Source organism: Tursiops truncatus, chromosome 2, assembly GCF_011762595.2.
Source record: "Tursiops truncatus isolate mTurTru1 chromosome 2, mTurTru1.mat.Y, whole genome shotgun sequence".
NCBI classification, from domain to species: Eukaryota; Metazoa; Chordata; class Mammalia; order Artiodactyla; family Delphinidae; genus Tursiops; species Tursiops truncatus.
The window spans coordinates 146,507,730-146,531,752 of NC_047035.1; the positions used below are offsets into that span (position 1 = coordinate 146,507,730).

At 41.3% G+C, this 24,023-nt stretch overlaps 1 protein-coding gene and 1 long non-coding RNA gene across 8 annotated transcripts in view; one reads left to right on the forward strand and one right to left on the reverse strand.

Moving 5' to 3' along the window:
* Positions 1 to 793: 793 nt before the first annotated feature.
* LOC141277802 (putative protein FAM90A10) overlaps positions 794 to 24,023 on the reverse strand; it is a 112,617-nt gene continuing 89,387 nt past the window's right edge. For 5 of the 7 annotated variants that reach the window (XM_073799887.1, XM_073799884.1, XM_073799885.1 and 2 more), the window contains 4 exons: positions 2,969 to 3,644; positions 2,197 to 2,326; positions 1,393 to 1,537; positions 794 to 920 (listed from right to left, as the gene is read on the reverse strand). In XM_073799887.1, coding sequence (XP_073655988.1) covers positions 852 to 920; positions 1,393 to 1,537; positions 2,197 to 2,326; positions 2,969 to 3,644 — 1,020 coding nt within the window. In that variant the 3' untranslated portion in view covers positions 794 to 851. Of the gene's footprint in view, positions 921 to 1,392; positions 1,538 to 2,196; positions 2,327 to 2,349; positions 3,645 to 7,398; positions 7,511 to 24,023 lie in introns of those variants that run through there. The other 2 variants (XM_073799889.1, XM_073799890.1) reach the window with 2 other exon arrangements.
* LOC109551821 (uncharacterized) overlaps positions 3,097 to 24,023 on the forward strand; it is a 40,443-nt gene continuing 19,516 nt past the window's right edge. Inside the window, exons 1-4 of the long non-coding RNA XR_012329652.1 lie at positions 3,097 to 3,233; positions 3,948 to 4,056; positions 5,445 to 6,334; positions 7,106 to 9,680. This is a non-coding gene — a long non-coding RNA (uncharacterized lncRNA). The remainder of the gene's footprint in view (positions 3,234 to 3,947; positions 4,057 to 5,444; positions 6,335 to 7,105; positions 9,681 to 24,023) is intronic.

Below are 24,023 nucleotides of genomic sequence, written 5' to 3' on the forward strand. Positions count from 1 at the left end.
CAGTGTCCTGAAGTTGGCTCTCCCACCTCAGAGGCACAGCACTGACTCCTGGCTGCAGCACCAAGTGCGTTTCATCAGCACGGCTCAGAATAAAAGGGAGAAAAAGTAGAAAGAAAGAAAAAGGAAGGAAGGAAGGAAGGTAAAATAAAGTTATTAAAATAAAAAATAATTATTAAGAAAAAAAATTTTTTCAAGAAAAAAAAAAGGATGGATAGAACCCTAGGAGAAATGGGGAAAGCAAAGCTATACAGACAGAATCTCACACAGAAGCATACACATACACACTCACATAAAGAGGAAAAGGGGAAAAAATAATATATCATGCTCTCAAAGTCCACCTCCTCAATTTGGGATGATTCGTTGCCTATTCATGTATTACACAGATGCAGGGTACATCAAGTTGACTGTGGAGCTTTAATCCGTTGCTTCTGAGGCTGCTGGGAGAGATTTCCCTTTCTCTTCTTTGTTCGCACAGCTCCCGGGGCTCAGCTTTGGATTTGGCCCTGCCTCTTTGTGTAGGTCGCTGGAGGGCGTCTGTTCTTTGCTCAGACAGGATGGGGTTAAAGGAGCAGCTGCTCGGGGTCTCTGGCTCACTCAGGCTGGGGGGAGGAAGGGGTGCGGTTGTGGGATGAGCCTGCGGCAGCAGAGGTCGGCGGGACATTGCACCAGCCTGAGGTGCCTCGTGCGTTCTCCAGGTGAAGTTGTCCCTGGATTCCGGGACCCTGGCAGTGGCTGGCTGTACAGGCTTTGGGGAGGGGAGGTGTGGATAGTGACCTGTGCTCGCACACAGGCTTCTTGGTGGCGGCAGCAGCAGCCTTAGTGTCTCATGCCCGTCTCTGGAGTCCGCACTGCTAGTCGCGGGTCGCGCCCATCTCTGGAGCTCCTTTAAACAGTGCTCTTAATCCCCTCTCCTCACGCACCTGGAAACAAAGAGGGAAGAAAAAGTCTCTTGCCTCTTCGGCAGGTCCAGACTTTTCCCCGGACTCCCTCCCGGCTAGCCGTGGTGCACTAACCCCCTGTAGGCTGTGTTCACACCGCCAACCCCAGTCCTCTCCCTGCACTCCGACCAAAGCCTGAGCCTCAGCTCCCAGCCCCGCCCGCCCCGGTGGGTAAGCAGACAAGCCTCTCAGCCTGGTGAGTGCCGGTCGGCACCGATCCTCTGTGCGGGAATCCCTCCGCTTTGCCCTCCGCACCCGTTGCTGTGCTCTCCTCCACAGCACCGAAGCTTCCCCCCTCCGCCACCCACAGTTTCTGCCAGTGAAGGGGCTTCCTAGTCTGTGGAAACCTTTCCTCCTTCACAGGTCCCTCCCACTGGTGCAGATCCCATCCCTATTCTTATGTCTCTGTTTATTTTTTCTTTTGCCCTACCCAGGTATGTGGGGAGTTTCTTGCCTTTTGGGAGGTCTGAGGTCTTCTGCCAGCGTTCAGTAGGTGTTCTGTAGGAGTTTTTCCACGTGTAGATATATTTCTGGTGTATCTGTGGGGAGGAAGCAGATCTCCACGTTTTACTCTTCCGCCGTCTTCCTGCCTCTCTCCGCTATTTGGGTTTTGTCAGAGTCCATCATTCAGTGAAAGGCCGGATTTGGTCAGAAGACAAGGGAGGAAAAGGCATAAACTGTGACGTAGGTCACTGGCAACAGGTTTATATCCACAGTTGTAGCAGGCTCTGGGTGTAGCCCAAAGGGGAGCCTATTTCCTACATATTTAAAAGACCTTTTCCTTTCCTCCAACCACAGTGGCTTTTCTGTCCTGGAGGTACAGAGTTCTGCAGAAGGAAGACGTACTCTCCAAACAGGTGTTCTCTAGGATGGAGGGAGCAGCCATTGGCTCCTCCCAGGAAGTTCCCTCTATAAAGCTACATAGTTTTCCTTGGTCCTAGTCAAACTGTGTCCTATGTTAGAAAAAGGAGATGACATGGGACTTAGGGGATATCCTGGCACACCACCTCCAGTGGGTCTCAAACATTGTCACCTAATCCACTCATCTGGAGAGCAGCTGAAATCCCAATACCCGGGCCTCAAAACAGACAACCAAAATATGGGATCCTTTGAAGTAAGATTGAGGCATATGTAGCTATTAAAATTCACCCTCAGAGTGGCATGTGGGCCTCAGTGAGAACAAGTCAGCTTACAGTGCTTATCGCATTCTCCATGCCTGACATTGACAAGGGCACACTGTGTATGTGCATATACTGACCAGTGAGTGGTCTTGGGGGCACGGGTGCCTGAGAGTCTATATTTCTGAATAGCCTCAGTCCTTCCAAGCTCCTCTGTCCTCCCAGTTCCATAAGCTTTGAGGATAAAAAATGTTAAGGGGATCTTCAAGGCTGAAAAATAAAAACCATGTATGTCATGACTTGTTTTACCTAGAATTTTATTGGTATTGAAAGAAAAATTTTAAACAAAGGTTTAGAATAATGTTTACTAAGGAAATAATAATAATAATAATAAACAAAGCCACAGGAGCAGTCCCCTGTATGATTTACATGGAAAGAAGTCTGCAGAATCCACAAATCTCATCTTAACTCAGGGCCCTGCTGTCATTCTGTAAAGCAGAGTTAGGCCCGTTAGTCAGCTGCAATACTTTCAGACATTTGCCACCAATTCCAGATTCTCACCACAACTTTCTATTTACACCACAGTTAAAACTTTCTCGTGGAATTGTCTCAAAGTTGTCTACAAAGGATTGAGTTTGCAAAAGAACTGACATTCCAGTTTGATAAGCACCATTTCCATGTTGACTCTAATTCCATCAGGAGAAAATGCAGTGCTTTCCACATGTGTCCCTAAGCAAAACCTGGGTTTCCACTACTGTTTCACCCACCCACCCCCCAGAGGTGAAGAATCACTGATTCACCAGGGACAGGCCACTCCTTGGGACTTCCCCTCCTCTGTTCCACAGTCACCTCCAGGGTACCTGGGGCTGAAGGACATGTCTTAGTGGTCATTGGTGTCTCCCTCTCACTCACTCTCTTCAGAGGAAGAAGAAATCTGAAGGTCACCATAGAGGACACTCCAGGGGCCTGGGGCACAGTGCTCCTCAGACTTCTTGCCCATGGCTGGGCTCTGAGCAGGAGGGGTTGGCTTCTCAGCAGGAGACGAAGAGGGAGATGTCATGTATGTGCAGCTCCACCAGGCTTTGCCTACTCTCCTGAAGAGCATCCTGAGAGACTGGCCCGGAACATGTTTGAGGGGTGGAGGCTGGACTCTGGTGTAGGCCTGGAGAGTATTCAGGTAAGATGTGTTGTGTGGAGGCTGGAGGTTAATGCTTTGCACCTGTGCAGGTGTCTTCCTGGTCACTTGGGGTGCCACGGTTGGCCCAGGTCTGGTGGTACTGGGTGGAGGCTGCAGATTCTGGAAAAGCCCCGGATCTGGTCTCAGGGTGCTCTTCTTGGGAAATTGGATGGGACTCAGTCTGGGTTTCTTTGGTGGGTTCAGACAAGCCAGGGTGGAGATCTGAGCAGATCTCTTGCCTGGTGCCTGGATGCTGCTTATGAAGTCCTGGACCAAACTTCTCTTGATGGGATGCCCTGAGGGCCAGGTGGATTTCAAGTCATCAGTCCTGATCAGTGAGCTAATTGGGCGATCCATCTCCAGGACAGATTTCCTGTGGGATGCCTGGATGAGCATTGGCCGTTGTGGAGGCTGTAGGAGAGCACCAAAAAGAGAAAGACAAAATGTTAGAATTTCCTCATTGTCCCGTAAAAATTAACATTAACCAAACAACATCTCCTATATTAAATTTCACAGTAAGAGACAGACGAGGAGTCAACTTAAATGTAATGAGTTACTCAACCTCTGGGGTGGTCACCAAAAACGAAACAGCCATATCCTGTTGATACATTTTAAACATCAGCTCGAAAAGAGGAAGATTGTAATCAACGTCTGTTGTTTAACTAATGGAGACAAGGTTTTTATACACTCTTCTTGGCACTGTACACTGCTTAGTGTCTTGCAGGCCCTGTGATGGTGAAATGAGTTTTGATGGCCAATTTTGGAGGATGCCTCGCAATTGAAAACTGGCTCTTCTAACTTCAAGGATTCAGCTTATGGCATGGTATGGCTAAAATGCCTTTCATTTCCCCTGCCAACATACTCTATTCTCCCCAGAGAGGCAAGGAAGAATGCAGAATGAAAGAAATGGAGGAAAATGGCATCTGAAAGCTCCACTAAATGACCCCATTGGTCAGAGGGAATGGGAACAATTTCCTCACACAAACAGGGATGGGGAGACCAGGGTTATCCAGGAGGGAAAGAGTGTAGGAACCAGGAGGGACTCACCCTCACAGAGTTGCAGGATTCTGTCACTTCTTTTCATTGGCTGCTGCCCCCCTTGGGGTCTCCTGGGAAATCTCCACCCCTCCCCTCCCCCAGCTACCCCTCAGGGGCACTGGTCCCCCCCCATGCCCTCAGGGACCCACGTGACCAGAGGGGACCTAGGAAGGCAGAGGATAAGGCCCAGGACCTCAGCAGGCTCCCCAGGGCCCAAGTGGGTGGGGAACATGCTAGCTGCTTTCCCTTTCATTCCTCTGATCTCCTGAGGGTCTCTCCCTGTCCCCGTTGCTCCCCTCACTGAGGGTGGGCCCCTCCAGGTATGGGTACCCCTCCCCTCCCCCAGCTTCCCTTCATGAGTGCTGGTCCCATCCTGCCTCCACTTCTCCTTTCCGCTCTCTCCCCCACATGTCCTACCTGGTCACTCCGGGGTTCCTCCCATCCCATTAGGTGTCTGTGGTTCCCCACCAGTGCTTGGTAGGTGCCCTAATTGTTGTGAGACATGAACTCTGTGTCCTCCTACCCTGCCATCTTGACTCCGCTCCTATATCACATTGTTTTCATTCCTGTAGCTTTGTAGTAGTATCTAAAGTCTGGAAGGGTTTATGGTTCCTGCTTTATTCTTTTTCCTCAGGTTGCTTTGTCAACTCTCGGTCTTTTATGGTTCTGTATAAATTTTAGGATTATTTGTTCTTGTTCTGTAAAAAATGTCACAGATAATTTGATGGGGATCACATTATATCTGCAGGTTGCTTTGGGTATTATGGCCATTTTAACTATTAATTCTTCAAGAGCATGGAATATCCCTTTCTTTGAATCATCTTCAATTTCCTTTATTAATATTTTGTAGTTCTTAGCATATAAGTCTTTCACCTACTTGGTGAGGTTTACTCCTAAGTATTTTATTTTTTGATGTGATTTTAAAAGGAATTGTTCGTTTACACTGCTTTTTTAATATTTCATTGTAAATGTAAACAAATGAAATCAATTTCTGTATGTTAATCTTGTATCCTGCTACCTTCCTGAATCTGTTTATCAGTTCTAGTAGTTTTTTTATGGACTCTTTAGAGTTTTCTGTATATAGTACTATGTCATCTGCATAGAATGAAAATTTTACCTCTTGTCTTCCAATCTGGATACCTTTTCTTTTTCTTGTCTTATTGCTGTCACCAGGACTATGCTGAAGAGAAGTGGTGAGACTGGGCATCCTTGTCATGTTCCAGATTTTAGTGGTAAGGCTTTCTGCTTTTTACTATTGAGTAGTATATTGGCTGTGGGTTTGTCATAAATAGCTTTTATTATGTTGGGATATGTTCCCTTTATGCCCACTTTTGCAAGGGATTTTATCATGAATGGATGTTGAATTTTAGGAAATGCTTTTTCTGCATCTCTTTAGATGATCATGTGGATCTTGTCTTTTTTTGTTGTTGTTGATATGGTGTATCACATTGATTTGTGTATGTTGAATCATCCTTTTAACCCTTAGATACAGCCAATGTGGTCATGGTATATGACTTTTTATGTGTTATTTGATTCAGTTTGCTAATATTTTATTGATAGTTTTTGCATCTATATTCATCAGAGATATTGACCTGTAATTTTTTTTTTGGTAGCATCTTTGTCTGGTTTTGGGATCAGGGTGATGGTGGCTTCATAGAATGTCTTTGGGAGTATTCCTTCCTGTTCAACCTTTTGGAAGAGGCTGAAAACAATTGGTATAAGTTCTTTTTTGTATGTTTGGTAGAATTTGCCTGTGAAGCTATCTGGTCCTGGACTTTTGTTGGTAGGGAATTTTTTAGTTTACAGATTCTATTTCACTTCTATTGATAGGTCTGTTCAAATTGTCTGTTTCTTCCTGATTCAGTTTTTTTTTTTGCAGTACGCGGGCCTCTCACTGTTGTGGCCTCTCCCGTTGTGGAGCACAGGCTCCGGACACGCAGGCTCAGTGGCCATGGCTCACAGGCCCAGCTGCTTCGCGGCATGTGGGATCTTCCCGGACCGGGGACCTGTGTCCCCTGCATCAGCAGGCGGACTCTCAACCACTGCGCCACCAGGGAAGCCTGGTCTGTACTTTTTAAGCTAAGCCTTTACTGAAACTAGAATTTTTGTCTCTGAGAGAAAGTTGTACTGATAACTAAAATGGAGGATATTGTCTTCATTTTACATGTTTTGTTTATTAAAAATTACTTGAAATGATATTTGGTTAGTTTCTTCATGATAATGAGATCCTCCCAATGTGTTATATTGTACAAATATCCTCACTTCCAATCATCTATAATAAGTTTTTTTTCTTGTCACCAAGTTTTATTTACTTGAGTGTAAAACAGGACCTTAATAGTTTCACTGTAGTCTCTGTCCCTGAATTGTGTTCAGATTTCAGTCTTTTAGGCATAACTCAGGCCTCCTCGTCAGAAAGTGCATTTTAACAGTATTTACATGTGACTCACACGTGCTTTTTTTATTTAACTAAGTAGGGCACGTGTACTTATTCTCAATTTGATAGCATTTTGAATAAGCTGATGATCTTTTAAAAGTAATGATGCCCAGAAATACTAATTTACTGAATCCTTTTAAGTTCTGGACATGGGAATTTTTAAATGTTTTCTAAATAATAATGATGTAAAGCAAAGAGAACTCCTGGAGGTGAAGAAAAAGGGTAACAGCTCCCTGATTTCTTCTTGTCTTTTTACAGCATGGGAAGAAACTCTGACCTGGGTCAAGAAAGTGTGGGTGGTTTTATAGAGAGTGGGGTTCTATTAGGAGGGACAAAGGACCTAATCATTTTTCCATGTGAGAATCTATCACATGGAATTTCTCTCTCTTTCTCTCTCTAGGACTTCTTCCCTTAATAAATGAAGAATGGGAGACTCCAGGTGGCCTCATGGTTGAGGTTTCAAGACAAGTGAAGAAAGATAAAAACAAAGTAAAAGAAGCTCAGGTTGAATTACTCACTTTGACTTGAATATGCTTCTGTGAGGAGTTACATCAGCATTATGATTGAATAAGGTGTGTTTCATCATACCCCCCTTTAATAACAACTTGGCTTCATTCACAGACCAAAGTGTCTTTGTGGGAGCTGTGGGATCCAGCAAAATATGTCAAGGGGAACAGGAGGAGTCTCACCCACCTGTGCACAGGGTATTAGGCATAGAGACCTCAATCCCAGCTCTGGACATTGCAGTCATCTGTTAACTGGCTCCATACCCTCTTGGCTACAGCCTGGGGGTACCTGGAAAATCCTGTTTTAATCCATCACTTAAGAACGAAAGAGCTTTTGTGGATATTCAGGTTTCTTGTAGAGAAGTACTGGCATAATGTTGGGGCAAAAAATATATATATTTATGAGTTTCCATGAATTGAACAAAGTAAAAGGAATGGTTTCACTAACATCAAGCCTCCCCCAAGACTGAACAACTAAAGGCCAAGAGGGCTCTTCTTGGCCCATGATTTCCCCTGCAGGGGCAAGTGAGAGCATGTGAATTAACATGTAGCTTCTCCAACTATGTGGGATGTTGCCAAAAAAGCCCATTGATTTCTTGCCCCAATTAGAGTGCTGAATTATAAGATGAATGACTGGGGTGGGAAGAGGTAGAAGATAGGATTCTTAGAAGAAATTGATGTGGTGCAGATTCTACCTGCTGTATCACAGACTCTATCAAGAAGCCCGTCCCTGAGCGAATAGGGATGCCTCACCCATGGATCCTCCCAACTGGCCAGTGGGCACCCTCAGTGCTCTGAACACATTATACAAATATCCACACTGTGGCTAGTTTACCATGGGTGCTCACAACCAAGGCAGTGAGGGAAGGCTTTGGCTGACAGCTTGAGAACACACAAAGGAAGCTGGCTCACATCTGCAGGCCAGAGACAGACCATAAATTTCTGCATTAGCATCACCCTTAGGAGAAGAAAAGGGGCTCTATCAGCCCCCAGCCTATTGTGTTGCTAGATAAAAATAGAGCATATAAGCGCAAGAATTCTGCCAAAAGATGAAATAAAAAGCATGAAACACTTTTATTCATAGAAGATCTGAGAAAGCCTCTGAAACTCTAAGTCTAGAGGGCCAACAGAAGGTGTTTTTCTCCTGAAGACAATTAGCAAACACTGGAGTGGGTGGCTGATACTTCAAAAGTGAAGACAGAAGCACAAAACGCCAGGAACATTTTTTTTCTAAGTCAAAGTAACCTAACACAACTAAAGGATTACAGAGTCTACCAGTTATTAATCCCAAAGACTTTGAAATCTGCAATCTACCTAATAAATAATTCAAAAACACTGTTATAAGAAACCTCAGTGAGCTACAAGTTAAGACTGAAAGACAATTCAGTGAAATCAGAAAAAACATGAAGAAAACAAAAATAGACAAAAACTGTAAAAAAATAAAAGGAACCAAAAACATGGTGGGGATGAAATGAAAAATGCAATAGAAAAGTCCATAGCTACAATAGCTTTTTAAAAAATATGCAGAATAAAGTGAAGTGTATTGTGACATTAAAAATATAAAAGGAGAATTAAAAATGGAACATTTACAGGCCTACAAAGATAAGTTTCTATCAACATAAAATGGACTGTTTTAACTATGAGTTATTTTATGTTTACCTCATGGTAACCCCAAAGCAAATATTTTTAGTAGAATCACAAACTCTAAAAAAGGAAACAGAGCATACCAACATGGTAAACCACCCATTATAAAGGTAGACAGAACCAGAGGGGAAAAAGAAACAGTGGAAATATATAACAGGGGTCCCCAACCCCCAGACTGTGGACTGGTACTGGTCCGTGGCCTGTTAGGAACTGGGCCGCACAGCAGGAGATGAGTGGTGGGCAAGCAAGAGAAGTTTCATCTGTATTTACAGCAGCTCCCCCATCACTTGCATTACCACCTCAGTTCTGCCTCCTTTCAGATTATCAGCAGCATTAGATTCCATAGGAGCGCGAACCCTACTGTGAACTGGGCATGTGAGGGATCTAGGCTGCATGCTTCTTGTGAGAATCTAATGCCTGATGATCTGAGGTGGAGCTGAAGCGGTGATGCTAGTGCTGGAGAGCGGCTGCAAATACAGATTATCATTAGCAGAGAGGTTTGACTGCACAGAGATCATAACAAATCAATTGCTTGCAGACTCATATCAAAACCCTATCACGGGCTTCCCTGGTGGCGCAGTGGTTGAGACTCCACCTGCTGATGCAAGGGATATGGGTTCATGCCCCGGTCCAGGAAGATCCCACATGCTGTGAAGCAGCTGGGCCCGTGAGCCATGGCCGCTGAGCCTGCGCGTCCGGAGCCTGTGCTACGCAATGGGAGAGGCCACAACAGTGAGAGGCCCGCGTACCGCAAAAAAAACAAAAACCCTATCAGTGAGTGGCAAGTGAAAGCAAGCTCAGGGCTCCCACTGATGCTGCATTATGGTGAGTTGTATAATTATTTCATTATATATTACAATGTAATAATAATAGAAATGAAGTGAACTATAAATGTAATGCACTTGAATTATCCCGAAACCATCCCCACCTCCCACTCCGTGGAAAAATTATCTTCCATGAAACTGGACCCTGGTGCCAAGAAGGATGGGGAACGCTGATATAAAACATTCAGAAAGCAATTAATAATATGGCAGTAATAAGTCCTTACGTATCAAAATTCACTCTAAATAAAAGTGGACTTAATTCACAAATTAAAGCCACAGAGTGGCTGGATGTATAAAAAATATATAAGGTACAATTAAATTCTGCATATAAGACACTCATTTCAGCTTTAAGACACACATATACTCAAAATAAAGAGATGGAATATTATATTCCATGCAAGTAGAAGCCAAATAATGTGGGGGAAGCCATACTTATATCAGACAAAACAGACTTTAACAAGAACAATATCAAGACACAAAGTCATTATATTCAATATAATGATACAAAGGTCAACATATCAAGAAGATGTAACAATTGTAAATAGATACACACCCAACATCAGAGCACCTAAATATATTAAGCAAATGCTAACAGATCTGAAGGGAGAAACAGACAATACAATAATAGTAGGGAACTTCAATACTCCACTCTGAGCAGTGGATAGATCATCCATATACTGGATGAGCAATGATTTATGTATATAGACCAGTGTATATACACTGGTCTATACATTATACCAAATGGACTGAACAGGCCTATATAGAACATTCCATCCAGCAACTTGTTCTCAAGTGCACATGGAACATACTCCAGGATAGATTATATGAAAAACGATGTCTTAGCAAATTTAAGAAGATATCGTACCAGCTATCTGAACACAATGATATAAAACTAGAAAGCAACAAGAGGATATCTGGAAAATCTACAAAGAAGGGAAAACTACACAGTGCACTTCCAAAAAAGTCTATGAGTCAAAAAAGAAATCAAAAGGAAAAATTTTTAAAAACTTTAAAGCAAATGATAATGGAGACACAACTTACCAAATCCTATGAGATGCTGCAAAAGCATTCCAGAAAGGAAAGTGTATAGTGATAAGTGCAAATGGCAAGAAATTAGAAAGTGCCTAAGTAAGTAATCTATCTCTACATATCAAGGAACTAGGAAAATAAGAAATTTTTCCTAAAGTTAGCAGAGGGAAGAATATAATAAAGACTAGAGTGGAGGGGCTTCCCTGGTGGCGGCGTGGTTGAGAATCTGCCTGCTAATACAGGGGACACGGCTTCGAGCCCTGCTCTGGGAGGATCCCACATGCCACAGAGCAACTAGGCCCGTGAGCCACAACTACTGAGCCTGCGCATCTGGAGCGTGTGCTCCGCAACAAGAGAGGCCGTGATAGTGGGAGGCCTGCGCACCGTGATGAAGAGTGGCCCCCGCTTGCCGCAACTTAGAGAAAGCTCTCGCACAGAAACGAAGACCCAACGCAGCAAAAATAAAATTAATTAATAAACTCCTACCCCCAACATCTTAAAAAAAAAAAGACTAGAGTGGAAATAAATAAGATACAAGAAAATCAACAGAAAGGATCAACAAGCGAAAAGCTGGATTTTCAAAAATATATAATTCACAGACTTTTAGCTAGACTAGGAAAAAAGAGAGAAGACAAATAAAATTAGAAATGAAAGAGGAGACATTACCACTGATACTACAGAAATACATAGGATCATAAGAGACTACTATGGACAGTACATATAGTACTGCAAGTATTGGTATTAGCTGAAGCAATTAGGCGAGACAAAGAAAGGCATCCAATTAAGAAAGTAAGAACTAAACTTGTCATTATTTGAAGACATAATTTTCTATATAAAAAATCCTAATGAAGCAACCAAAAAGTTGTAACTAATCAACAAAGTATGTAAAATTGCACTGTATAAAATCAACATACATGATCAGTTGTATTTCTATACACAAACAGTGAAACATCTCTCTGAAAAAATAAGACTTTCTAATTTACAATACCATAAAAAAAATACTTAGGAATAAATTTAACAAAGTTGGTGAAATGTCTCTACATTGAACACAACAAGGCATTGATAAAATAAATTGAAGACACTAACAAATGGGAAGATATCCTATGCTTATAGGTTGGAGGAATTTCTAAGATTTAGAAGTCCTTAATTCAACACCATCTGCAGATTCAAAGAAACCTCTCTCAAAAATCCAATGACATTCTCTACAGAAATAGAAAAATCAATTCTAACCTTTCTATCAAACCAGAAAAGAACTGAATAGCCAAAACAATTCTGAGAAAGAAGAAAACCAGAATCATCACACTTCTAATTTCAAACTCTACTACATCTATACTATTTAAAACAGTATGGTGCTAGCATCAAAATAGACACCCAGACCAGAGGGACAGGATAAAGAGCCCAGAATTAAACCCCCACATAGAAGGTTAACTAACTTTTGACAAGGTAGCCAAGAACAACCATGGGGAAATAATAGTGTCTTCAATAAATGGTGCTGGAAAACCTGGATAAACACAAGCAAAAAGTAAATCTGGACCCCTATCTTAAACCACTCAAAAGAATGAACTCGGGATTCCCTGGTGGCGCAATGGTTGAGAGTCCGCCTGCCGATGCAGGGGACACGCGTTTGTGCCCCGGTCTGGGAAGATCCCACATGCCGAGGAGCGGCAGGGTCCGTGAGCCATGGCCGCTGAGCCTGCACGTCCGGAGCCTGTGCTCCGCAACAGGAGAGGCCACAACGGTGAGAGGCCCACGTACCGCAAAAAAATAAAAAAAAAAAAAAAAGAATGAACTCAAGATGGGTGAAAGACTTGAACCTAACACCTGATACCATAAAAGTCCTAAAAGAAACATAAGAAACTCCTCTACATTTGTTTTGATGACTTTTTGAATATGACACCAAAAGAACAAAAAACAAAGGCAGAAGTCAACAAAGGAGAATAAATCAAACTTCAAAGCTTCTGGTACAACAAATTAAAAAATCAGCAAAATGAAAAGTCAACCAACTAAATGGGAAAAAATGTGGACCATATATTGGATAAAAGGCACATAATTAAAATACCTAAAAAAAGCCTCATAAAATACACATGAAACCAAACAATCCAATGTATGAATGGGCAGGAAATAATTTTTTTTTTTCAAAAAGACATATAGATGACCGAAGGTATATAAAAATGTCATCCTGACTAATCATAAGAACAATGCAAATCAAAACCACAACACGATATTATCTTGCACCGGTTAGAATGGTTATCATTAAATAACGAGATAATGAGCGTTGGTGAGGATGTGGACAAAATGGAACACTTGTGAACTGTTAGTGGGGATATATGTTTTGCAGCAACTATGTAAAACAATATGAAGGTTTCTCAAAACTTTAAAAGTACGGGGCTTGCCTGCTGACGCAGTGGTTGGGAGTCCGCCTGCCAGTGCGGGGGGCGTGGGCTCGTGCCCTGGTCTGGGAGGATCCCACGTGGCAGCGGAGCGGCTGGGCCCGTGGGCCATGGCCGCTGAGCCTGCGCGTCCAGAGCCTCTGCTCTGCAACGGGAGGGGCCACAGCAATGAAAGGCCCACGTACCGTAAAAAAAAAAATATATATATATATAGACACACACACACACACACACACACACACACACACACACACACACACACACACACACACTATATGATCCACCAATTCCACTTCTGGGTATTTATCCAAAGAAAATAAAAGCACTAACTTGAAAAGATATATGCACCCCCATATTCACTGCAGCATTATCCACAATAGCCAAGATATGGAATAAACCTAAATTCCTATCAACTGATGAATGGATAAGACAGATGTGATATTTATATTTATATATTTATCTGTATTTACATACACACAATGAATATTATCAGTCATTAGAAAGAAGAAAATTCTACCATTTTCAACGTTAAGTACCTTGGGTAAGTTATGTTGAGATAAGTCGAAAAGAGAATGAAAAATACTATGTGATATCATCTATTTGTAAAATAAAAAAAAAAAAGCCAAACTCACAAAAACAACCAGGAGAGTGTTGGTTGCCAGGGGCTGGGGTGTGGGGAACAGGAGAGATGTTATTTAAAGGTACAAACTTTTAACTAAGAGTAAATAATTCCTAAAGATCTGATGCACAGTACAGAGAATCTAGACAGTGGTATTTTATTATAATCGATAAACTTGCTAAGAGACTAGAACTTAATTTTTCTAAACACAATAAGAAATAGTAATGATAACTACTGCTACAATGGCAATCATAGTATAATACGTAAATGTATCAAATCACCATGTTGTGCACCTTAAATTCTAATATTATATGTTAAATATATTGTAAGGAAAAAAAGAAATGCTAAAAAGTACCATCAATATTAAAACAGGTCAAGCAGAAGAAATTTTCTGTGAGTTAGAAGACAGAAGTTGAAAATATCCACTCAGAGGAGAACAAAGAGAAAAAGAGTGAAGAATAACTATGTGATCTATAGGATAAACTCAAAAGCAATATTCTGTGAATTACGGAGACTTAGAAGAAAAAATAGAGACAGAAAGCTTCTTTAAAGAAATAGTGGCTGAGGTGGCCCCGGGGCAGCCGGCGCCAGGGACATGCGCTGATTCGATCCCTCCGGAGAAGTGTTGAAGTTCCTGGGAGAGGGCAACTTTAATTTATAAAGAGTTGTTAATATTCACTTCCTCTAACAAAAGCCTTTAAAGTCCAGGCGGAGGGGAAGATGGAAGAGTAAGACGCGGAGAACACCTTCCTCCCCACAGATGCACCAGAAATACATCTAAACGTGGAACAACTCCTACAGAACACATACTGAATGCTGGCAGAAGACCTCAGACCTCCCAAAAGGCAAGAAACTCCCCACGTACCTGGGTAGGGCAAAAGAAGAAAACAGAGACAAAAGAATAGGGACGGGACCTGCACCAGTGGGAGGGAGCTGTGAAGGAGGAAAGGTTTCCACACACTAGGAAGCCCCTTCGCGGGCAGAGACTGTGGGTGGCGGAGGGGAGAGCTTCGGAGAGCCACGGAGGAGAGCACAGCAACAGGGGTGCGGAGGGCAAAGCGGGGAGATGCCCACACAGAGGATCGGTGCTGACCAGCACTCACCAGCCCGAGAGGCTTGTCTGCTCACCCGCCGGGGTGGACGGGGCTGCGAGCTGAGGCTCAGGCTTTGGTCGGAGTGCAGGGAGAGTACTGGGGTTGGCTGCGTGAACACGGCCTGAAGGGGTTAGTGCACCACGGCTAGACGGGAGGGAGTCCGGGAAAAGGTCTAGAGCTGCCAAGGAGGCAAGAGACGTCTTCTCCCCTCTTTGTTTCCTGGTGCGCGAGGAGAGGGGATTAAGAGCGCTGCTTAAAGGAACTCCAGAGACGGGCGCGAGCCGCGGCTAAAAGCGTGGACCCCAGAGACAGGCGGGAGACGCTAAGGCTGCTGCTGCCGCCACCAAGGGGCCTGTGTGCGAGCACGAGTCACTATCCACACCCCTCTTCTGGGGAGCTTGTGCAGCCCGCCACTGCCAGGTCCCCGGGATCCAGGGACAACTTCCCCGGGAGAACGCACAGCAGGCCTCAGGCTGCTGCAACGTCACGCTGGCCTCTGCCGCCGCAGGCTCGCCCCGCCCTCCGCGCCCCTGCCTCCCCCCGGCGTGAGTGAGCCAGAGCCCCTGAATCAGTGGCTCCTTTAACCCCATCCTGTCTGAGCAAAACAACAGACGCCCTCCAGCGACCTACATGCAGAGGCGGGGGGGCCAAATCCAAAGCTGAGCCCCTGGGAGCTGTGAGAAGAAAGAACAGAAAGGGAAATCTCTCCCAGCAGCCTCAGAAGCAGGGGATTAAAGCTCCACAATCAACTTGATGTACCCTGCACCTGTGGAATACATGAATAGACAACGAATCATCCCAAATTGAGGAGCCGTGTGGATGAAAGGCTCTTGGTGTGCTGCAGCCAGGAGTCAGTGCTGTGCCTCTGAGGTGGGAGAGCCAACTTCAGGACACTGGTCCACAAGAGACCTCCCAGCTCCACATAATTTCAAATGGAGAAAATCTCCCAGAGATCTCCATCTCAACACCAGCACCCAGCTTCAGTCAACGACCAGCAAGCTACAGTGCTGGACACCCTATGGCAAACAACTAGGAAGACAGGAACACAACCCCACCCATTAGCAGAGAGGCTGCCTAAATTCTTAAGGCCACAGACACCCCAAAACACACCACCAGACATGGACCTGCCCACCAGAGAGACAAGATCCAGCCTCATCCACCAGAACACAGGCACTAGTCCCCTCCACCAGGAAGCCTACACAACCCACTGAACCAACCTTAGCCACCGGGGACAGACATCAAAAACAACAGGAACTACGAACCTGCAGCCTGCAAAGAGGAGACCCCAAACACAGTAAGATAAGCAAAATGAGAAGACAGAAAAACACAGAGCAGATGAAGGAGCAATATAAAAACCCACCAGACCTAACAAATGAAGAGGAAATTGGCAGTCTCCCTGAAAAAGAATTCAGAATAATGATAGTAAAGATGATCCAAAATCTTGGAAACAGAATAGACAAAATGGAAGAAACATTTAACAAGGACCTAGAAGAACTAAAGATGAAACAAACGATGATGAACAACACAATAAATGAAATGAAAAATACTCTAGATGGGATCAATAGCAGAATAACTGAGCCAGAAGAACGGATAAGTAACCTGGAAGATAAAATAGTGGAAATAACTACTGCAGAGCAGAATAAAGACAAAAGAATGAAAAGAACTGAGGACAGTCTCAGAGACCACTGGGACAACATTAAACGCACCAACATTTAAATTATAGGGGTTCCAGAAGAAGAAGAGAGAAAGGGACTGAGAAAATATTTGAAGAGATTATAGTTGAAAACTTCCCTAATATGGGAAAGGAAATAGTTAATCAAGTCGAGGAAGCACAGAGAGTCCCATACAGGATAAATCCAAGGAGAAATATGCCAAGACACATATTAATCAAACTGTCAAATATTAAATACAAAGAAAGCATATTAAAAGTAGCAAGGGAAAAACAACCAATAACACACAAGAGAATCCCCGTAAGGTTAACAGCTGATCTCTCAGCAGAAACTCTGCAAGCCAGAAAGGAGTGGCAGGACATACTGAAAGTGGCGAAGGAGAAAAACCTGCTACCAAGATTACTCTACTCAGCAAGGATCTCATTCAGATTCGATGGAGAAATTAAAACCTTTACAGAAAAGAAAAAGCTGAGAGAGTTCAGCACCACCAAACCAGCTTTACAACAAATGCTAAAGGAACTTCTCTAGGCAAGAAACACAAGAGAAGGAAAAGACCTACAATAACGAGCCCAAAACAATTTAGAAAATGGGAATAGAAACATACATATCGATAATTACTTAAATGTAAATGGACTAAATGCTCGAACCAAAAGACACAGATTGGCTGAATGGATACAAAAACAAGACCCATATATATGCTGTCTACAAAGCGACCCACTTCAGACCTAGAGACACATACAGACTGAAAGTAAGGGTATGGAAAAAGACATTCCATGCAAATGGAAACCAAAAGAAAGCTGGAGGAGCAATTCTCATATCAGACAAAATAGACTTTAAAATAAAGACTATTACAAGAGACAAAGAAGGACACTACGTAATGATCAAGGGATCAATCCAAAAAGAAGATATGACAGTTGTAAATATTTATGCACCCAACATAGGAGCACCTCAATACATAAGGCAAATACAGCCAAAAAAGGGGAAATCGACAGTAACACATTCATAGTAGGGGACTTTAACACCCCACTTTCACCAATGGAGAGATCATCCAAAATGAAAATAAATAAGGAAACACAAGCTTTAAATGATACATTAAACAAGATGGACTTAATTGATATTTATAGGACACTCCATCCAAAAACAACAGAATACAGATAATTGTATCAAGTATCTTTTCCGACCACAGTGCCATGAGACTAGATATCAATTACAGGAAAAGATCTGTAAAAAATACAAACACATGGAGGCTAAGCAATACACTACTTAATAACCAAGTGATCACTGAAGAAATCAAAGAGGAAATCAAAAAAATACCTAGAAGCAAATGACAGTGGAGACACGATGACCCAAAAACTATGGGATGCAGCAAAAGCAGTTCTAAGAGGCAAGTTTATAGCAATACAATCCTACCTTAAGAAACAGGAAACATCTCGAATAAACAACCTAACCTTGCACCTAAAGCAATGAGAGAAAGAAGAAGAAAAAAACCCCAAAGTTAGCAGAAGGAAAGAAATCATAAAAATCAGATCAGAAATAAATGAAAAAGAAATGAAGGAAACGATAGCAAAGATCAATAAAACTAAAAGCTAGTTCTTTGAGAAGATAAACAAAATTGATAAACCATTAGCCAGACTCATCAAGAAAAGAGAGAGAAGACTCAAATCAATAGAATTAGAAATGAAAAAGGAGAAGTAACAACTGACACTGCAGAAATACTAAAGATCATGAGAGATTACTACAAGCAACTCTATGCCAATAACATGGACAACCTGGAAGAAATGGACAAATTCTTAGAAATGCACAACTTCCCAAGACTGATTCAGGAAGAAAGAGAAAATATGAACAGACCAATCACAAGCGCTGAAATTGAAACTGTGATTAAAAATCTTCCAACAAACAAAAGCCCAGGACCAGATGGCTTCACAGGCGAATTCTATCAAATATCTAGAGAAGAGCTAACACCTATCCTTCTCAAACTCTTCCAAAATATAGCAGAGGGAGGAACACTCTCAAATTCATTCTACGAGGCCACCATCACCTTGATACCAAAACCAGACAAGGATGTCACAAAGAAAGAAAACTACAGGCCAATATCACTGATGAACATAGATGCAAAAATCCTCAACAAAATGCTAGCAAACAGAATCCAACAGCACATTAAAAGGATCATACACCATGATCAAGTGGGGTTTATTCCAGGAATGCAAGGATTCTTCAATATCGGCAAATCAGTCAATGTGATAAACCATATTAATAAATTGAAGGAGAAAAAACATATGATCATCTCAATAGATGCAGAGAAGGCTTTCGACAAAATTCGACACCCATTTATGATAAAACCCCTGCAGAAAGTAGGCAGATAGGGAACTTTCCTCAACATAATAAAGGCCATATATGACAAACCCACAGCCAACATCGTCCTCAATGGTGAAAAACTGAAAGCATTTCCACTAAGATCAGAACAAGACAAGGTTGCCCACGCTCACCACTCTTATTCAATATAGTTTTTGAAGTTTTAGCCACAGCAATCAGAGAAGAAAAGGAAATAAAAGGAATCCAAATTGGAAAAGAAGTAGTAAAGCTGTCACTGTTTGCAGATGACATGATACTATACATAGAGAATCCTAAAGATGCTACCAGAAAACTACTAGAGCTAATCAATGAATTTGGTAGAGTTGCAGGATACAAAATTAATGCACAGAAATCTCTTGCATTCCTATAAACTAATGATGAAAAATCTGAAAGTGAAATCAAGAAAACACTCCCATTTACAGTTGCAACAAAAAGAATAAAGTATCTAGGAATAAACCTACCTAAGGAGACAAAAGACCTGTATGCAGAAAATTATAAGACACTGATGAAAGAAATTAAAGATGATACAAATAGATGGAGAGATATACCATGTTCTTGAATTGGAAGAATCAACATTGTGAAAATGACTATACTACCCAAAGCAATCTACAGATTCAATGCAATCCCTATCAAACTACCACTGGTATTTTTCACAGAACTAGAACAAAAAATTTCACTATTTGTATGGAAACACCAAAGACCCCGAATAGCCAAAGCAATCTTGAGAATGAAAAACGGAGCTGGAGGAATCAGGCTCCCTGACTTCAGACGATACTACAAAGCTACAGTAATCAAGAGAGTATGGTACTAGCACAAAAACAGAAATATATATCAATGGAACAGGATAGAAAGCCCAGAGATAAACCCACGCACATATGGTCACCTTATCTTTGATAAAGGAGGCAGGAGTGTACAGTGGAGAAAGGAGCGCCTCTTCAATAAGTGATGCTGGGAAAACTGGACAGGTACATGTGAAAGTATGAGATTAGATCACTCCCTGACACCATACACAAAAATAAGCTCAAAATGGATTAAAGACCTAAATGTAAGGCCAGAAACTATCAAACTCTTAGAGGAAAACATAGGCAGAACACCCTATGACATAAATCACAGCAAGATCCTTTTTGACCCACCTCCTAGAGAAATGGAAATAAAAACAAAAATAAACAAATGGGACCTAATGAAACTTCAAAGCTTTTGCACAGCAAAGGAAACCATAAACAAGACCAAAAGACAACCCTCAGCATGGGAGAAAATATTTGCAAATGAAGCAACTGACAAAGGATTAATCTCCAAAATTTACAAGCAGCTCATGCAGCTCAATAACAAAAAAACAAACAACCCAATCCCAAAATGGGCAGAAGACCTAAATAGACATTTCTCCAAAGATATACAGACTGCCAACAAACACATGAAAGAATGCTCAACATCATTAATCATTAGAGAAATGCAAATCAAAACTACAATGAGATATCTCACACCAGTCAGGATGGCCATCATCAAAAAATCTAGAAACAATAAATGCTGGAGAGGGTGTGGAGAAAAGGAAACACTCCTGCACTGCTGGTGGGAATGTGAATTGGTACAGCCACTATGGAGAACAGTATGGAGGGTCCTTAAAAAACTACAAATAAAACTACCATATGACCCAGCAATCCCACTACTGGGCATATACCCTGAGAAAACCATAATTCAAAAAGAGTCATGTACCAAAATATTCATTGAAGCTTTGTTTACAATAGCCCGGAGATGGAAACAACCTAAGTGCCCATCATCGGATGAATGGATAAAGAAGATGTGGCACATATATACAATGGAATATTACTCAGCCATAAAAAGAAACGAAATTGAGCTATTTGTAATGAGGTGGATGGACCTAGAGTTTGTCATACAGAGTGAAGTAAGTCAGAAAAAGAAAGACAAATACCGTATGCTAACACATATATATGGAATTTAAGAAAAAAAAATGTCATGAAGAACCTAGGGGTAAGACAAGAATAAAGACACAGACCTACTAGAGAGTGGACTTGAGGATATGGGGAGGGGGAAGGGTGAGCTGTGACAAAGCGAGAGAGAGGCATGGACATATATACACTACCAAACGTAAGGTAGATAGCTAGTGGGAAGCAGCCGCATAGCACAGGGAGATCAGCTCGGTGCTTTGTGACCGCCTGGAGGGGTGGGATAGGGAGGATGGGAGGGAGGGAGACGGAAGAGGGAGGAGATGTGGGAACATATGTATATGTATAACTGATTCACTTTGTTATAAAGCAGAAACTAACTCACCATTGTAAAGCAGTTATATCCCAATAAAGATGTTAAAAAAAAAAAAAAGAAATAGTGGCTGAGAACTTTCCAAATCAGGGGAGAGATTTGGATATCCAAGTTCATGAAGCTCATAGGCACCAGACAAACTCAACTCAAAAAACAATCTTCTCCAAAACACATTAGAGTAAAACTGTCAACTATCAAAAACAAAATCTTAAAAACAACAGTAGGAGAGGAACTTGTAACTTATAAGAGAACCCTCGTAAGGTTATCCACTGATTTCTCAACAGAAACCTCACAGGTCAGGAGAGAGTCGGATAATAGATTCAAATTGTTCAAATTAAAAAAAAAAGTCAACCAGGATAATTGTCTCCATCATAATTGTCGCTCTTAAATGGAGAGGTTAAAAACTGTTTCCAAAAAAAAAAAAGCCGAGAGAGAGCATCATCACTAGATCTGTCTTAAAAGAATTTCTAAAAGAGTTTCTTAAGCTAAAACTAAATAGTACCATGAAAACATATGCGAATACACAATAGTCTTGTAAACATAGGTATATAGTTAAGGTAGGAATACTTAAATAATGTGATATGGTGGTGTGTTAACCAGTTAAGAAGGTTAAAGTATGTGATGATTAAAATAACTGCAGCTATAATCACTTTAATGTATAAACAATATACAAAGAGCTAAACTCCACAAAATTTTATGGAGGGGAGTAAAAGAGTAGATTTTTTTGTATGTGATGTAAGTTAAATTGTTATCAACATAAAATAGAGTGTTATATCTATAAGATGAGCCTCATGGAACCACAAAGCAAAAGCCTAGAGTAGATTCACAAAATAAAGAGAAGGAAATCATAATATACCACTACACAATATCACTAATTCATAAAAAAAAGCAGAAGAGGAAGAAAGGAACAAGAAACAACAAAACATCCAGAAAACAATAAGATGGCATTGGTTAGTCCTTACCTGCCAATAATCACTATAAACATAAATATATTAAATTCTTTAGTCAAAAGTCATAGCGAGGCTAGACAGATAAAAATTCATGATGAAACTATAAGCAGCCTATCAGAGACTCACTTCAATGTTAAAAACACAAATAGGCTCAAAGTGAAGCACTGGAACAAGATAATCCATAAAAGTGGAAACCAACAGAAAGCAGAGGTAGCGACAGTTACACAAGACAAAAAAAAAAAAAAAAAATCAGCCAAAAGCTGCAACAACAACAAAAATAAGGTCATTATATAATGATAACATTGCCAATTCATCAAGAATACAATCATAAATAAATACGCCTTAACAGTGGGGGACTTTAATATGTTAAGCAAATACTAACAGATTTGAAGATAGAAATAGACAATACAAAAAAAAATTGTAGGGATCTTTCATACCCAACTTTCAACAATGAATCCAGAAAGAAAATCAATGAGGAAGTACTGAACTTGAATTATACATTAGACCAAATGGACTTAAGAGACAAAAACAGAGCAGTCCATCAAACAGGGGCAGAATACATATTCTTCTCCAGTGCACACTGAATATTCTCTAGGACAGATCATGTGATGGGTCACTAAACAAGTCTTAGCAAATTTAAGAAGACTGATATTATACTAAGTATTTTTTCAACTACAATGGTAAGAAACCAGAAATGAACAACAGGAAGAATCTGGAAAAGTTACAGATATGTGGAAATTAAACAACACGATCCTAAAGAATCAATAGGCTAAAGAAAAAATTTAAAAATAAAAAGACTGAATCATGAAGAAATAAAACAATCTGAACAGGCCAAATTACTATTAAGGAGATTGAATCAGTTCTCAAAAACCTCCCAGCAAAAATTTGTATTTTATAAATACACTAGGGGAGACACACACAATGATATAAAATAAGGTAGAGCTATTGGTTCTGAATCCCTGATTTCTTAGCAAATATTTATCATTTGAGTTGAGCTATATTTCAGAAATTTAACACAATTGAGCATACATTAACAATATGATTCTTGTAAACTTTTTTAAAAATACGAAGTGATAAAGAAGACTATGTCTGTTACATGAGTGTGGAGTATAATGGAAACTTAGAAGAAAAAGGCTTGACTGATTCCACTTTACAACTTCCACTTGTAAAGCCAATGTCTTTAATAAAGAAAGGTGAAAATGTTCGTTTTTCAAAAACAAAGTACAAACAAAGGAAAACTAAGAAGACACAGGAATTTCCAGATTTACTGTGATGGTTTATGCACATTTCTTGAATCACACAAAACCCTTATTAAAGATAAAAGAACTATTTGAACATCATGGAGGAATCTGCAGAAAGCACCTAAACCAGTGAACATCAGGTGTATTGGGACAAATGATTATCAGGTGACTGAAGCACGCAAGACATTATCACTGCTGTTGTATTCTCGGTGAAAATACATAAGAAAATCATAATCTGAAACGATCATGAAAAAAATGTAAGTTTATGCAAATTTCAGTCCACATATACTTCTCATGTTCCCTAACTCTAATTGTGTATTTAAATAGTAAGTCTTTCGTATAAATATAGAGAGCAAGTCTCTCCTAATTACTTTTTTTTTTTCAGAACTTTGTGTTATCTAGATCACTAATGCCATCCCATTTAAAAGTGCATTTTCTGGGACTTCCCTGGTGGTGCAGTGGTTAAGAATCCACCTGCCAATGCAGGGGACACGGGTTTGAGCCCTGGACTGGGAAGATCCCACATGCACAGAGCAACTAAGCCCATGTGCCACAACTACTGAGCATGTGTGCCTAGAGCCCGTGCTCTGCAACGAGAAGCCACTGCAACAAGAAGCCCACACACCGCAACGAAGAGTAGCCCCCGCTCACCGCAACTAGAGAAAGCCCGCAGGCAGCAACGAAGACCCAACGCAGCCAAAAATAAATAAATAAATTTATTCTTA